The sequence below is a fragment of the Vigna angularis genome, chromosome 4 (assembly GCF_016808095.1).
Source record: "Vigna angularis cultivar LongXiaoDou No.4 chromosome 4, ASM1680809v1, whole genome shotgun sequence".
Lineage (NCBI taxonomy): Eukaryota > Viridiplantae > Streptophyta > Magnoliopsida > Fabales > Fabaceae > Vigna > Vigna angularis.
The window spans coordinates 12,647,320-12,663,794 of NC_068973.1; the positions used below are offsets into that span (position 1 = coordinate 12,647,320).

The following is a 16,475-nucleotide window of genomic DNA, read 5'->3' on the forward strand; positions in this document are numbered from 1 at the left end:
CCAGAGACTTACCTGCTGCTACGGCTGCTGCTATCGTTCGCTGTGTATCCGGTGACCTCTTCTCGCCCTTCTCTTTCTCTGCCGGTGCCGGTGCCAATGATGAATCTGGATGATGATCCCAGATGAAGGTTCCCCGTGTCCTCTTTCTCCCTTTTTCTCCCTCTGATCCCACAAAATCCTGCCCAAAAATCTTTGGAATTATCCTATTCTAACCACCTGGTCTCCCCCCTTTCTCCTTCCAAAAAATCTTAGAAAATATTCCCTTAACCACCTGGTCTCCCTCCTTCAGACACGCCTCCCATACGCCACTTCCCACGTTTTCTAATTTTATTTTTAATTTTATTTTTTAATTTTTTTTTAATTACTTTGATTAATTAATCCTTATTAAAACAAAATGAATATAAGAAATAAAATAGAAATTGAATTAAAAGCAAATGATCTAAATACATTAAAATAGAATAAAACAAAAGGTAAAATAAAATAAAAAGGAAAAATAATAAAAACCAATAAAAACACATTTTTTACTATCCGGACAAAATTGAGTGTTGACAATGTGTGTCAACTTTTTTTTTCTGTAAAAATTTATTAAACTATAAAATAATTTTTATTAAAAATAATTGTAAAAATAAATTATTTGTATAATTTATTATTAAACAATTTTTTATTATAAATAATTATTTGAATTTTAAAAACTAGTTATTATAAAATGGTAAAATAATTATTTCAATTTATAAAATAACTAAATTTATATTAACTGTTATTTAAAGAATGAAAGTGAAAATGTAGTTATTTGATTTTAAAATAAAAGTTATTTAAGAAGTAAAATTGGAAGAAAAATGTGTACACCAAATAAACTAATCCTCTTTATACATATATATATATATATATATATATATATATATATATATATATATATATATATATATATATATATATATATATATATATATATATAACTACAAATATAAAAAGTTAAAAGAATACTAAAATCTTTACTTAAGTGATTACTTAACTAAAAAGGGTAGAATTTATAATTAAATTATATATACTTAAAGATATAGGAGATTTAAAAAAAAAATACTAAAATTATTATTGAAGTGATCATTTGATTATAAGAATGTAGAATTACAATTGAATTGAGTAAGAACTATTATAAAAAGAAAATTGTGACATAAGCAACAACTTAAGCTTGTCATATGTTTAATTCAGATTTGGTCAGACTTGCAAGTATAAGTCTACGTATAATATATTTCTTATGTTAAGGTGATAAAGTTTTTTGGTATTAATATTCAGTTAGGGAAAGCTTCCTCGTTAACAGAAGTTATTTGGAAGTTTTTTATGGTTAGTCGGGTTAAAGTTAATATGAATGGAGTGACTAGAAGCTCTTCAGGTTGATTCATTGTGCTGGGATTTTTAGAAAAAGGATAGGAAAAATATTAGAGGATTTTTTTTTTTTTTTATTTTGAGTTCAAAATTATGTTTATGTTGAAATTATATAATATATGCAATTGAGTATGTTTTGACATGTTGGTTTTAGCAGAATTTGGATGGAATATTATCCTGTGTGCTAAGCTTTTTCTTTCTGTGAGTGATTTCTTTGATGTTTAGAGGAATGGTCAAAATGTTTGAAGATTTGTAGTTACAAAGGTATCTTATATTTTTAGGAAAGAAAATAATTATATTGATAAATTCGTTAATTTATGTTTGAAAAAAACCAAAGATTTTAAATGATATTTTGATATATTAGTTTGAACTTTTTTTCTATCAAAATTAGAGTAATTTAGCTTCTTTTGGAAAATTTTGTTTTGTATTCCTTGACCATGAATTTAGTTTGGCTGCCATTTTTTCTTTCTTTTTTAAATAATATTTTTCGTATATAACAATTATATATATATATATATATATATATGCTTTTCATAGAGTACATAGTTTCAAACATTTAATAAAAAAACAACTTAAAATAAAATAAAATTATTAAGTGGCGACTCTAATATATTTAAACGACTTACAATAAACTAAAATCATGAATATGGTGAAGATTTTTTACCCTAAATTAAATTGTCAATTCACTGAGAATTAATCAAAATTCCGTATTTTGTTCAAAATTATCGTTTTTGTAACTTCCAGAAAATGAAACGCACCTTTAATAAGAAAAACGATGAAAACAAGTTATCAACATCAAATTCACAAATGAGGTATTAAAGAAAATATTATTTTTTAAAACAGATTATTTAAATTTATGGGTTGGTTTTATTTGAACTTAAGATAATAACATATAAATGGTTATATTTAATTTACTTATTTTTAAAAGAAATTTAAACTAAATTAATCTAGTTAAGGTTCATTTGTGGTACAAATGTTTCAAAACCAGGGACCTATATTAATGTACTGTACTCTAAGGTTTTATTTGAGATACAGTTATTTCAAAATCAGTGACATCCTTATTGGATATTCTATCCACACACCGACACAATGACAGTAGTACATTAATTTAATTTATCCAAGTCCCACATATTAATAATAAAACATCTGTAGCTAAAAAGTTAAATATTATGATAATTATTAAAAATAAAAAATATAACTAAAATTATAAAAAAACAATTCAGAAAAAGAACTAAAATAAATATTTTTATTAATTTTTTTATAATGCTATAATTACACAGCACTTCAAAATCTATAAATAATAAAATTGATTGTATTTAAAAGGTTAAAAATGATAAAAAAATATATTTAAAATATAATGCGGTTATAAGAAGGAACCTCAATATTAATTATTATAGATTATTGTTATAAGCTGATAAAAAAATAAGATTGTTATAAAGTTTCTTGGCGATAATATTATAGAAGGCTTTCAGATTGACATGATTTTTTTAGAAAAAATTGACATCTTAACAATTAAAATAATTAAATTTAAATGCATTTATACAGATAAAATAATATATGTGATAAAGTTTTAATTAAAGACCGAAATGATATAAAGTAGTTCATACTATCTTATATGTGTAAAATTGTTTATATTCATGCTTTTAAGTTATTTACAGTTATTTAATATGAAATTTTACAAAAACATAATATTTAATACAATAAACAAGAATTAAAAATATAAATGTTTACCATCAAACACAAAATATTAAAATCATTTTCACTAAAAATCGATTTTACTATCTCAATCCATTGTTCATAAATATAATAATGTATAAATTAAATAACACCATATAAATTATTTAAAAATATAAAAATAAAACGAAAGTGCGGTGGTAATGATGCCACATAATTTTAACATGTGATACCATATCACATAACACACCGTAAACAAGGAAACGTGATGCAGCATGACATTGATATATATCTGCCCATTCAAACAACCATACGCATATACTTTTATACTAGAAAAAATGTCTCTTCAAGTTTTTTGGTTTTATTCAATTTTTATATTTTTAATTAATTAATTTAGTATTTAATTTTAGCAACATGTAAATTGAGTGTTATAACTATGTGAAATATTATCACTATTACACAATTAAATAAAAAATTAATTTCGTCAATTAAAAATATTAAGGCTAAAAGAAAGTTTCACGGAAAGTTTCATAAAAGTCAAAGAACAAAACATGGTTTTTCCTTTTTTACATATGAACGATTATGGTGTGGACCACCATGGTCATGCGCTACATGTCTACGGTATCCACATCCATCCCCTTTATAGTGCGCACATCATTCTTTTTCTCTTTTCCCAAAGTTAACCTTTCTCACTAGCCACCCATAGGTGACTTTTAATAGTGATTTTTTTCTTCTTTATATTTATTGATACATACTATCTATACCATTTTCTTTAGTCATTTTCTGAATCGAAATTAAATAGAACGCAATGGAAAAATAAACATTTAGTAACGATTAATGAGTTAACATTGAAGTCATTTTCAATATTTGTTATGAACATACATTTTCTTATGTCCAAAATAAGTACAAATAGGAAAATATTAACCAGTACCATGGACATTATTTAAGGTATAATTAATAGTTGTTAATTCCATTACTTATTTAAAATTTAAAATAATTAATTTTATTAATTATAAAGTGTAACACTCCGATTTTTGAAATGTCAGCAGTTATTAAAAATCGATAAAATTCAAAATTTATCATAACGCGGAAACGTAGTTAAAAAAACTTTATCTAAATACATTATTTCGAATAATAAAATAACGAAGGAATACTCCAATTATATTGTCTTAACTTGTAAAACAAAATAGATTTAAATGAATCCCAAGGTTATTGCCCCATCTCTCTTAAGTCAATCACGCCTCTAGAACATCTCTGCAGAAGACACTCTGACTTCTTTTTTTTCTAAAAGTCTAAAGTAATTAAAAATATGGAAAATGTGTCTTACCAAAAATTAAACCTCTACTTATAGGGTTTAAAAGATTCAGACATATTAATTTACCTCTTAATGATCATTAATGCCACATTAATCACTCATCAATAGCAGTTACCAATTACGCTTTAACTCTGCTCAACTACTGTCGTGTCTGATCGGTTGCGAAGTTATTTTCCATGCACCAACTGGTCAGTTCATTCAACCTAACGCGCAGTAACATCCGATCAGTCAGCTCTCACCATATAGTAACAATTTGTAACATTATCTGCTCACGTATAACACATTATACGATCATTGCCGATAATTTCTTTCACAAACATATAAGCACAAACATGTATGGGATAAGCTAATGATAAAACAATCATAACATTAAGATACATACATACTAATTATATCAATCATAATCAAACACACAACAAGAGACATAACTTCTGATTATACTAACTATAATCAAACACATAACAAGATACATACCTTTTGATTATATCAACCATAATCAAACACCCCATACATAGTAGCAATAACAATAGGATTCCTAATCTTCTAACATAAACAATTCAAACATATTGAATTACTCAATCCTCAATCCCCGATCCTTGAACTTCGATCATCGATCATTGATCTCTAACCTTGATGTCATCATTAACATCTCACACATAGATCCTTGGTCTATCCACTCATTAGCACACATGCTAACTACTTACTATAACCATTATAGTAAGACCACTACCAACATAACATAACATGAAGCATCTCAAATACCATGATCATCATCATAGATACATCACCATCATGATTATCCCAGTTATGAACAACACCATGAGTATCACCGTACCATAATACCATAGTGGAAAAGTCAATCTCATTCTTGTACCCTACCTCACCGATTGTAGCCACTCCTACAACCCATTTGTAGCCTCGCTTACAGGACATTTGTAGCCTCCCCTACAGATCATCTCTTTCTAATGCATACAAGGAAAAAGGAAGCACATATCCATAGATAGAACCAGGATTTACGAGGTACAACAAGTAGACTTATCCTCCACTGTCATGCTCATCAATCACATACTCAGGTACATACCAACACTCACTCATGCTCTCTCTCAACCCCAAGTTAAATTGACCCTAAACATAACCATTAACCTCAATCTCTAATTATCATCATGTTCCACAATTCTTCAAGCTTAGTTTACATCCATTCTTCATCAAATTTGTCATTTTTCACTAAAGTGGTCTGTGATAATCGATTATCTTTGTGAAATTTACCCAGAAACATCACGCAAGAAGGGATAATCGATTATCATCCTAGATAATCGATTATTCTCGAAATTGCACTCAAAACCAACGTGCAGATAATCGATTATAACCAATGATAATCAATTATTGTCGAATCAAAACACATCCTGGACATGATTCAAGCATTCAAACATACATACATCAATCCTAGACCACGTGGAAACATATTTAACACATCATACACGTATTCAAGCATCACATACCCATGTAAATATACTCAAACACATATAATACATCACTTGAGTCATCTAGATCCAACCATTGACATGTTATACCCCCAATAATAGGGTGCAAAAGAGTCTCCGATAAAAACACCAAATAGGGTTTTCAATAAGTCAAACTAACTAAGCATAATCAAGAAGATGAAAATTCTCAACAACTTAGTTGTTGATGCGAGGCTATTTTCTCCCAAACTAGACCTCTAATGGACGATCCAAACGGTCATAATGAATAACAATAAGTCTGGAACCTACTATTCAAAAATCAGCCTGACCCAACGGTCAACGACTTCATAATGACGAAAACACCAGTCCAGATTTTATTAAATTCTTCAAAATAGAGAAACTGATACGAGACTTTTTTCCTCCCAAACTAGACCTTCGATTGATGATCTAAAATGTCAGCATAAAGAATCATACGTTTGGAACCCACTGTCCAAAAATCAGCCCGATCCACCAGTGAACAATTTCACAACGACGAAAACACCAGTGTAGGTTTTATGTTATGCGGGAATGACTTATTCTCTTCCTTTTTCTCTCACTTAATTTTTCCCTCTCTTAAAATCACTCTAATGTGTCCTACTAGTCTGACTCATCTCCATTAAAACAAAGTGAGACATAATGGTCCACATTATTTGGCTCATTCTCCACATAGGAAGGGAGCCTAATAATTCAACACTTACAACATATATTTGCATGAAAACCCCCAAACATCATAACTTTATTCTCCCTTAACATCAAACCCTTTGTTGGGATAACCCAACAAAACATACATAATACATTCATAGGGAAAACTCATCACAAATATTACATAAACCCTATGTCCATTCATACACAAATTCTTACCCAACAATAACCACAAATAATCATAATTATATACACATATATCAAAACAAGGATTACCAATCAAGATAATCAAGAACACATATAACATACAACCATAAACAAACAAAGGTAAGCTTCCTCATACCTTGGCCAATCCTAAGGCTTTATCTATATTTCCCAAACACCACCAATCTTCCTTTGCACTAAGGGATTTCTGTTGTTCTTTCTCTTTTCTTCCAAACGTCTATCTCCTATGTTTTTCTCTTTGATTTTGAGTTTTTAGGGTTTCTAAACACCATCTGCCCTTTCTCTTATTATAATATATATTTTTTAAATCAACTCTATCTAAAACCTTAATTCTCTTCTATCTCATGTTTTCTATCCTTTTTATTTTAATTCAAACTTTTTTACTTCCTAAATCCCCTATTTAATTTCAACACCAATTAAATAAAGATAAAAACATATTTTGCCCTTAGACAAAAATATAAATAAAATAAAACAAATAACATAAAAATTATGTTTTAACACATTCAAAAACATTAATTTCCAAAAAAATATATATTCTCAAAACTACATACTCCTATTTTTTGATATCATAAAGTATAATTAATAATTATTGATTTCATTACTTCTGTGTTAAAATTTAAAATAAATAATTTTATTAATTAAAATAAGACATTGTTTAATATATAATTAATGATATTTAATTTTATTAATTTATGTTGAAATCTAAAATAATTAACTTCACCAATTAAAATAATATAAATTCATATAACAGATTTTCTAAAGACAATTAATACTTTTTTTGTGTTTTATTATTACAATCATTTTCTTGCATAAAAACAAACACTTTAGAATTTATAATGTCTTAAGCAAAAATATTTATCTGACTCTTAGAAGGCGATGTCTCAGTGAAAGCTTGAAATGTGAAGACTTAAAACGTTTGAAAGGTATGGTAAAAAATCTCACTGAAATTTCTAGCCTTTTCCAAATTCTTCTCTAATGGAAATATTGTACTTTTTCATGGAAAAAAAATTCCCCTTTCTTCACATTGTGTTTTGTCACTCCTTCAAATTAATTTTTCTTGTTTGTTTTGAATATAAGTGAATGATAAATTTTGGTGTGCATAAAATAAATTATCAAAAGTTATATAACTTATGGGCTTTTTTGTCCTCTAAATAAAGTAATATTGTATTCATGATTATTGAGGTCAGAAGTTATTTAATGTCACAATTAACTATAAACTTCTGTAAAAGTAAAACTACATCATTAATTATAGTAAATATTTCGAAATTCTATTAATTTGCTTTTTCTGGTAACATATTTCTTAAAATTTGTGTAGACAAAATTGTCAAAAATTTATTGAGTTTAAATCTAAACTTTTAGATCTTGAAAATAACTTGTTTTTAAATCTTGAAAATAACTTTTAGATCTTTAGAGAAACGTTGTTGTGTATTTTCTTATTTTGAGAAATTGTGTATTAGCATTTGGACGATTTGCGTAACTTCTCATATAAGATCTTAGGTTTTCATTTTATTTGAGCAAGTGTTTAGATGTTATAGGTCAAGTAGACACTTCTCTTCCTGAAAGAATATTTCATATAATGTTTATTGTTAAACTTCAAAACTTGGGTTGCTACGGTCTAGTCCTTCCAAAAGATCTTGTCTTAACAAACTTTTATAAGTTATATCGGAAGAAATGAAAAGGGCTTTTACGTTAATAGTAGAAGCCTAAACTCATGGAATTGTAGATATTGTAACAGTTGAATAAAAATTGGTGACTAAGGTTATTTTAATTAAATACAGGATTAGAACTTTAGTTTTATACTCTTCTTACTTTACTTTACATTTTAAAATAAAATCTCTAAGAGTTAATCTATTAATATAGTATAAATAATATAGGATATAAGGAATATAGAATATAAGTAATTCACGGTTAAGATAAATCTAAACCTGCTCAATATACAAAATATTGATATATATTGTACGACTTACCTTACTAAGTATGAAACAACTTACTAGAAACACAAGATAGTCAATCTGAAACGTCACAAAATCCTCAACTCCTCAAAAATGCGCTTAACACCAAGTAACATGTTGCAAACTCGTTCAACTTAAATACTAAAAAAAACAAATTAAATTTTTTTTCAATAGTAATTAGTTAAAATAGTGTAAATGTCAAAAACTAATTCACACTATCTTAATTTAATATATAAATATTATATATATATATATATATAATTATATAATTTTTTATATTCTTCTATCTTTATCAAATTTATGGTTCCGATTGATACAAAACCAATAATACTAATTTACAATTTAATATAAGAACTTTCCCATCAATAACAGAAACAAGTTACTCGTTAAGTAGAGAAAATATCATTTCAATTAAAAATAAAGTACGATCTTAATGAATTTTATAGATTTTATAAGAATGGAATAATAGGACCAATTATCCATCAAATTTTCATAATTATATACCATTACTATATAACTAGGTTTCGTTGTAAAAAAAATCTACTTACTCAGTATTCTTGAGTAGGTAGAGTCACAAAGTGTAAACTGTACAAGTTAACCATTTAATGAATAAAGAATTAAAAGAGAAAGGCTATTATACAAAGAAGACATGATAATTATGTGGAAAGTTACATTCGATGAAAGTCATATGTACAACTTGGAAAGATATCTTTAGTACTTTTTTAGATCTACCCTGTAATATGGTATCAAAAAATTAAATTAAATTATTTTAACTCTTATAAAAATTCTAAAAAAATAGATTCTCTTTTCACATTCATGTCACATCGAAGTACTATATAAGAAAAAAAATTGTAAAATATAATTTTTTATCGTAAATTGATTAGTTAACATGTTAGTTAACTGTATTATGAAACAGAGAAAAAAAAACATTAACTTATCAAATTCTCTATCAAGAAAAAATAAGACAAAAACAAATCCAGTATCTATTTTACATCAAACAATACGTACGTAGAGTAACTCTCAATATAGCATTAAAAGCAAGAAATGTAAGAAGATTAACTAATCAAATTCCTGTTGAAATAGGATTCATACAAAAAAAAAAGCACTTGTCATAATTTGATTATTAGGGACGTTCGAAAATCGTCGTGGTCAAAATATAACTTTCAAATTAAGTTCTGAATCAGTGAATGTTGCCAAAGGTAGTGGCAACTCATTTTACTTAACATAACTTAAGTAAAATTATCTATTTATCACTATGTAAAGGTAAGACAACTCCTTTTACATTTCCTTATTAATAAATGAAGAATCAATCATTAATATTAGTTGAAGTCTTCAAGTTAAACAAAAATTATATTTGGAAGCGTTTAACCAAAATTTGAGATATATTATGGTGCTTCAAGGCAAAATCAATAATGACAAACCATTTAGTTTTTAGATAGTTTTGAAAAGTAATTTTAGTCAAATTTTGTTCAATTAGAAGTAAATTAAAATATGCACTCTTAAGTCATCAATAAATCATTTTGAAACTCGTAAAAATTGTAAAGTTTTAAAACCTAAAAAGAATTAAGCTACATACTACCCAAAAAATAAAAGTAAGAGGCATACAAAAGAATTTTGTTATTTGAATATTGGAGATTGAAAATTAAGATATATATTTGAAAAAAATAATACTATATTAGCGTATAAAAAGATATTTTTGTTAAAAACACTTATTCACTTTTAGTATCATTAGATGAATTTGTTTATACTATTTTTTTAAGTGACATTATATTTCCACTATTTTATAACAAGACTACATACTTTATACAATTGAATTTGTAAAACAGGTGAACTAATTAATGTTAACTTTGGTGCAGGAAAAATGAACAAAAGTGTGTAAGTTCATATGCCCATTTGCCAATTTGATGAAAATCACGAGATTCAAAGTAAACTTTCATATTATAGTTTGTAAAAAAATATAAAGTGTTCAGATATTACAAGTATTTGCCAATTTAATGAAAATCACGAGATTCAATGTAAAATTTTATGTTACAGTTTTTAAAAGATAAGTGTTAGCTATTACAGGTTCAACTTGTAGGTGTAAATTTGTTTAAATTTTCAGAGACATTTCCTTTAGCCTTATTGGTTTTGTAATATCAATTAGGCAGACATTATCTTGCACATCTAGAATTTATACATCCCCAATTTTATGTACTAAAAGCTTTGAATGAAAATACATCCAATAAAAACAAATCTGGTCTACAAATGATTTTTTTAATACCTTCCCAGAAAAGAGTTGGACATGTTTGGTGAATACCTATTTTTCAGTAACAATAATAATGACAAATTCTTTCCCACAATGCTTCAGCCATAACAAGTTATGGTTTGCACTATAAAGAATTTTTTAAGTTTACATCAATGTTAGTCCATCTTTAGACTGACTGCATTTTTTATATCATTTTGACTCTTCATCCATATAACATGGTTGTATGTGTAAAAGAATCATCTCTCAAAACTTTTGAAGAATCTTTTCTTTATAATTTTGATCCAAATAGCAAATTGGCCATGAAAATAAAATTTTATGTTTATACAGTATTCTCCAACATAAGTACATATATATTCCTTATATGGAAATTCATTTCTCTCCTTCATATTTCTGAAATTTCTAATATTCTATACAGCAGCACTCTTCAAACTGCAACACATGAATTCCATCACATCACATCCACACGTCCTCGACATTTATGTGTTCAACCCAAGTTGAAGTTTCCAATGGTTTGAATTGTTCTATTTGCCATCCCTCCCAAAAACACTCTCTTATCTAAACTCTCAAATCAAATATCCCTTTTATCGAAACAAAGTAGGACCAATATTTGAGAAGCTCCCATTAGGAAACCATAGTTCTTTGATCGAAAGAAGACTTTGATGGAATTATTTGGATAGATAGATAGATATACGCGTTAGACATGTTCAACAAATTCCAAAATTCGATTCAATCCCAATTTCACAATAGACCAAATTAAAAAAGAGCATAATGATTTAAAGCCTAAGCAACAATGACAGTACATAAAAAACAAAACGTATCGATAAAAAAAGAAAACAAAAAACCCTAAACGGTACCGTTAAAATCAAGCGGTGAGAACAACAGCGCCTCCAGCCTCCTTGATTTTCTTCTCGGCGATCTTGGAGACGAGCTTGGCCTTGACGACAAGGGGTTGGTTCTCCGGCAGAACGCCCTTCCCCAAAAGCTTGAAGTAGCCGAACCGCGTGACGTCGATGAGAGGCGCTTTGTTGTCCTTGGAGGCTTGGTCCTTAACTTGCTGAGGGACAAGGGACCATAGCTTGTCGATGTTAAGGATGGGGCAGTGGAACTTGTTGCGGAGCTTGTGGAAGTACCGCATTCCGACCTTCCCGAAGTACCCTGGATGGTACTTGTCGAAGAGGATCCGGTGGTGGTGCATGCCACCGGCGTTACCTCGCCCTCCGGGGTGCTTCCGGTGCTTCCCGATACGCCCGTGACCGGCGCTCACGTGACCCCTCTTCTTCCTGTTCTTCTTGAACCGCGTCGTCATCTTCTCTTCTCTTCTCACACACAACCACTCACCTCCTGCGTTGAGCCCTTGCAGCACCGGAACAACCAAATTAGGGTTTTCCAATTTATATCTCAAGCTTCTTCTTCTTCGGTTACTGTTTTGACCCTCACAGCCCAGGCCCAATACTAAAAACGCCTCTTTTTGTTCCTAAACAGGCTTGGAGTTCAGTTTTTATATGTTCTGCTATTTTGACCGTCTAATTAATTTTTCTATTCTCATCTCAATTTGTTCCTTCTATAAATATAAAATAATAAAATATTAAATATCGGTGACTATTTTTTTGACATATACAATTTTTTTCAATCTTATACTTTTAGTATCTATTTTTAATTCAAATAATTATTCAAAATATAAAAAAAGTATTTCTCACTTTTACCCTTTATTGATTAGTTTTTCAATCAAATAATTACTCATAATAAAAACAATTAATTCAATAAAAAATTACTTATAATAAAATTATAAAAATTAAATATTTTTATAATAACTATTTTATAGTTTATTAAGTTTTTATTTTAATAATTAAAAGTCATTTTTTAATTTAATAAAAAATATAAGAAAATAAAAATAGACACACATGCATAATACATATATTTTTATTAGTAATAAATAAAAAAGAATTCAGTACAAATATATGTTGGGATTTTGAAATTTTGTACCGACATGACTCATTATTTATAATAGGAAATTATTATGCCATTAAATAAATTATAATATTTAGTTCGTTTGTAGTAATTTATTCTTATTGTAAAAGAAAATTACGTTGTATACTTTATAGTGAGTTAACCATATCACATGTTCACGTGTTGTTTTACTTTGCATAACAATAATATTTAAATTTAATTGCATTTTTTTATATTATTTAAGGTGATTTTTTCTCTTATATCAATGTTAATATTTATTATTCTCATCTTTTTTATAAGATTGCACAATGCATAAAACAATGAGTGTATTTTACATATGCTAAACATATAATTCACTCAAACTCTTAAGTGTTTTTAGAGTATTTAATTAAAATTCAAATTTTTGAAAATTGGTATTCAAGTGTAATAACATACTTAAGTGATGTAAGGAGGTTGATCCACTTTCACTGGAATTGCATAGAGCTATGGAAATAGGAATGACAGTGGATGGATGAAAGCACTCTATGTGTTTGATGAAAGGTGTGGTGTTTGGAAAGTATGTTTGGATGCGAGTTTGAAGCCTGGAAGGAATCCTATATAGGGAAAGTGGCTATAGGAGACTAGAAGCTCTCTCTGGCCATGACTTTGAGGAAGATTGAAGCCTGGAGTGATCTCAACAGAGGTTCAATACTATATTCATCAAAGTGATTACAAAAGGGGGAGGAAGGTGACTTTATAGTTGAGCCAAGCCTTCCCCACAGTGCTAACTAAGTTCTCGATGATCAGGCGCATCTAGTGGATCAATTGTCACATATTAAACATGTTTACAATGCATATGAACATGTGCAGCGTCCCAAAAACTAGCAGATGTTAAACATGTCGAAGTCGCTTGGTGCCCTAGGGTTAGTGCTGGGCATTGTCTTGCTAGGCTAATTCGGAAGTGGCGTTGGGTGAATCTATGGTTTTCCAAGTGAAATATAAGTCTTTAGTTCTCTTCCTTTTGAGTTGTTTTCATGGTCTTCTTGCATATTCATAAGAATGCCTCGAGTGATAAGGCCATTGATGGAGTCAAGGCTTGGCCCCAAGTCATCAAAGTGGAAATATAAACGCCAATCATTCACTCAAAGGAGTTCAAGAACAAAAAATTGAAAAGAGAAAACTTAAGAACCTAAGACAAACAAATAACATACACTAAGGAAAAGAAAGATAGACTTTTATAAAGACTAAAAGATAAAAGCTCGAAAGAGGACTCAATGCAAACACTTAAACATGCAAATAAAGCTTAGTTAACTACACATACCAAGATTAGGATCCTAAAATGGTGAAACTAATCTACCATGTTCATCAATACAACTTAGATGTTCTAATTCTAGAATCAATGTAACATAAAGTTTTCTACACAAATTCTTTTCAAATTTATATGTTGTATAGCTCTTGGCCAAGCATTTTTTAGGCACCAATTATGAATTTAATTTTGATTCTATAATGGAATTAAGATTGCCAAAGAGTTTCTAGAAAAAAAAATGAATACTTAGCTAAGCATTTCATTAAGTATGTTTAAAAAAAAGTCTCAAGAATTTGTAGGCCTATTGTCAAGTACGAGTTCTTTATATACAACCAGGAGAAACTATTGATGATGTATAAAAGAGATTTACACGCATTGTAAATCATCTAATTGGATTAGGAAAAGAATTTGACAAAGAAGAATTAAATACCAAAGGGCTAAATTGTCTTGGTAGGAGTTGGCAACCTAAAATCAAAATAATCTATGAATCCAATGATCTCTACCATGACCATTGCATCGTTGTTTGGTAAGTTAAGAGATCATGAAATTAAAATGAATAGGTTGAATAACAAGAAATCCATGAGAACAAACAAAAGAATATTGCATTGAAAAACAACATTAGAAAAAGTGGCGATTCAAATGATGAAATAGTTGAGACTAGTGAGAAAGAGAACCCGAATCTCCTTGTGAAAAAGTTTGGAAAGTTTATGAAGAGGAAAGGTAAAGATAAGGGTAATCAAAAGAGGTTTTATTCACATAGAAATGATTATGGTAGTGTTTCTAGTTTTAAATGTTATAATTGTGAGAAACAAAGACACATCAAAATTGAGTTCCTAATTTTAATCACACAAAGGAAAAGAATGTTGACTGGAGATAGGAAAACAAGATAAAGGAGAAAACAACATAACGCACAAAGTAGCTCATCTCAGAGGAAAAAACTTATGTCTCATGGTTGGCTACGAGTCATCTTCATCAAGTTAGGCAAGTTCTATATCATCAAAGGAAAAAAATATTATTATCAATTACTACATGCATTTGAAAAACTAGATAATGAAACAAATAGAATAATTGTACTAAATAATCGGTTGATATGATTAAACAACTAGCTTGAAAATCAGGTTAATGCATTCGAGAAAGAGTTAACTGATTTGATAGAGGATTTTGAAAATCTAGACTTAATCTATAAGAATACAACATATGCATGTGAAAATAATATGATTTCAAAAGGTTGTAAAATATAAATTGATTTGGAAAATAAAATTCAGTACATGATAAAAACTTGTGCAAGATTTATAAAAGGAAAAGCTAATTTGAAAGTTGTTCTTGGTTCTCAAAATTGTGTTTTTGGAAAAGCTGGGATTGGTTACAATCTTTTTTCCGAAAAGAAGGTCAAGAAGTTTTGAAATTTCTTGTTGACACTACAGCTTGAAATCGTAGACTCACTTTATCTTTTCTGCCTCATACTTATTTCTTCTATTCATACACTCCCTTTGTATCTTCTGAAAATTGCTAAAACGCTATCAGCTCTTTCTTAGATAATGACATCACTACCTAGTCAAAGAAGCTCATCTCTTACTAACAACTAACCTAGGATTAAGATAACCCTTCACACTCACCATTTACCAATAAGAACATGCCCACTATTATTCGCTGCGCTACTCTGCTTCCATAACTGTAACCCGAAACTATTACCCTTCAGAAATCTTCTTCAAAACTTAAACAATCTTGCAAAACCCTAAGAACTATTCTTTTCCTTGATAACCTTGTCATTCTGTTTTCTTAAAATTGTTCTTATTCCTTGAAAACATACCCACCTGAAGTCACTCCTGACTCCTAAAACTTATACTAGACTGTTCAACCTATCATCTACTTCTCTTCTAAGATTCTTTAACCTTGTAGTTATCCCTATGATTACACTAAGTTCAAAACACTATTACTCTAACCAATCCACCACCTACCTTTTTCATTCCTCAGACTTAATCATGAACTATCCCATTATGAACTATTAACATTGGTTCTGCTTTAGACACCAATGTAATAGTGAACCCCACCACTCTAATGTGGAAATTCTAGTACCTACTTCAGAACACAAACCAAAAACCCTTACACCAAAATACTTACTACTCTTTTCTTCTACACTTGTCCTCATTAAACTCTACTGATTCTCCTTCTTGAAACACAACACTTCTCTTGAAGACCATAAACCACCAGAAAAAGATTTGAAAACTACCAATCTTTCTTATGAGCACACCCCAAACTCACATAAGGAACAATGTCATCTATCCTTCACTTGCATTGGTCAGACATC

At 28.7% G+C, this 16,475-nt stretch overlaps 1 protein-coding gene across 1 annotated transcript; it reads right to left on the minus strand.

Moving 5' to 3' along the window:
- Nucleotides 1–11,636: 11,636 nt before the first annotated feature.
- On the minus strand, nt 11,637–12,374 carry LOC108330758 (60S ribosomal protein L27a-3). The gene has a single exon (XM_017565297.2). The coding sequence runs from the start codon at nt 12,239–12,241 to the stop codon at nt 11,798–11,800; it is 444 nt and encodes a 147-aa protein (XP_017420786.1). The 5' UTR covers nt 12,242–12,374; the 3' UTR covers nt 11,637–11,797.
- Nucleotides 12,375–16,475: the final 4,101 nt, after the last annotated feature.

Excerpts from the sequence above, each read along its gene's own strand:
- LOC108330758 (XM_017565297.2), bottom strand. The coding sequence starts at position 12,241 with ATGACGACGCGGTTCAAGAAGAACAGGAAGAAGAGGGGTCACGTGAGC.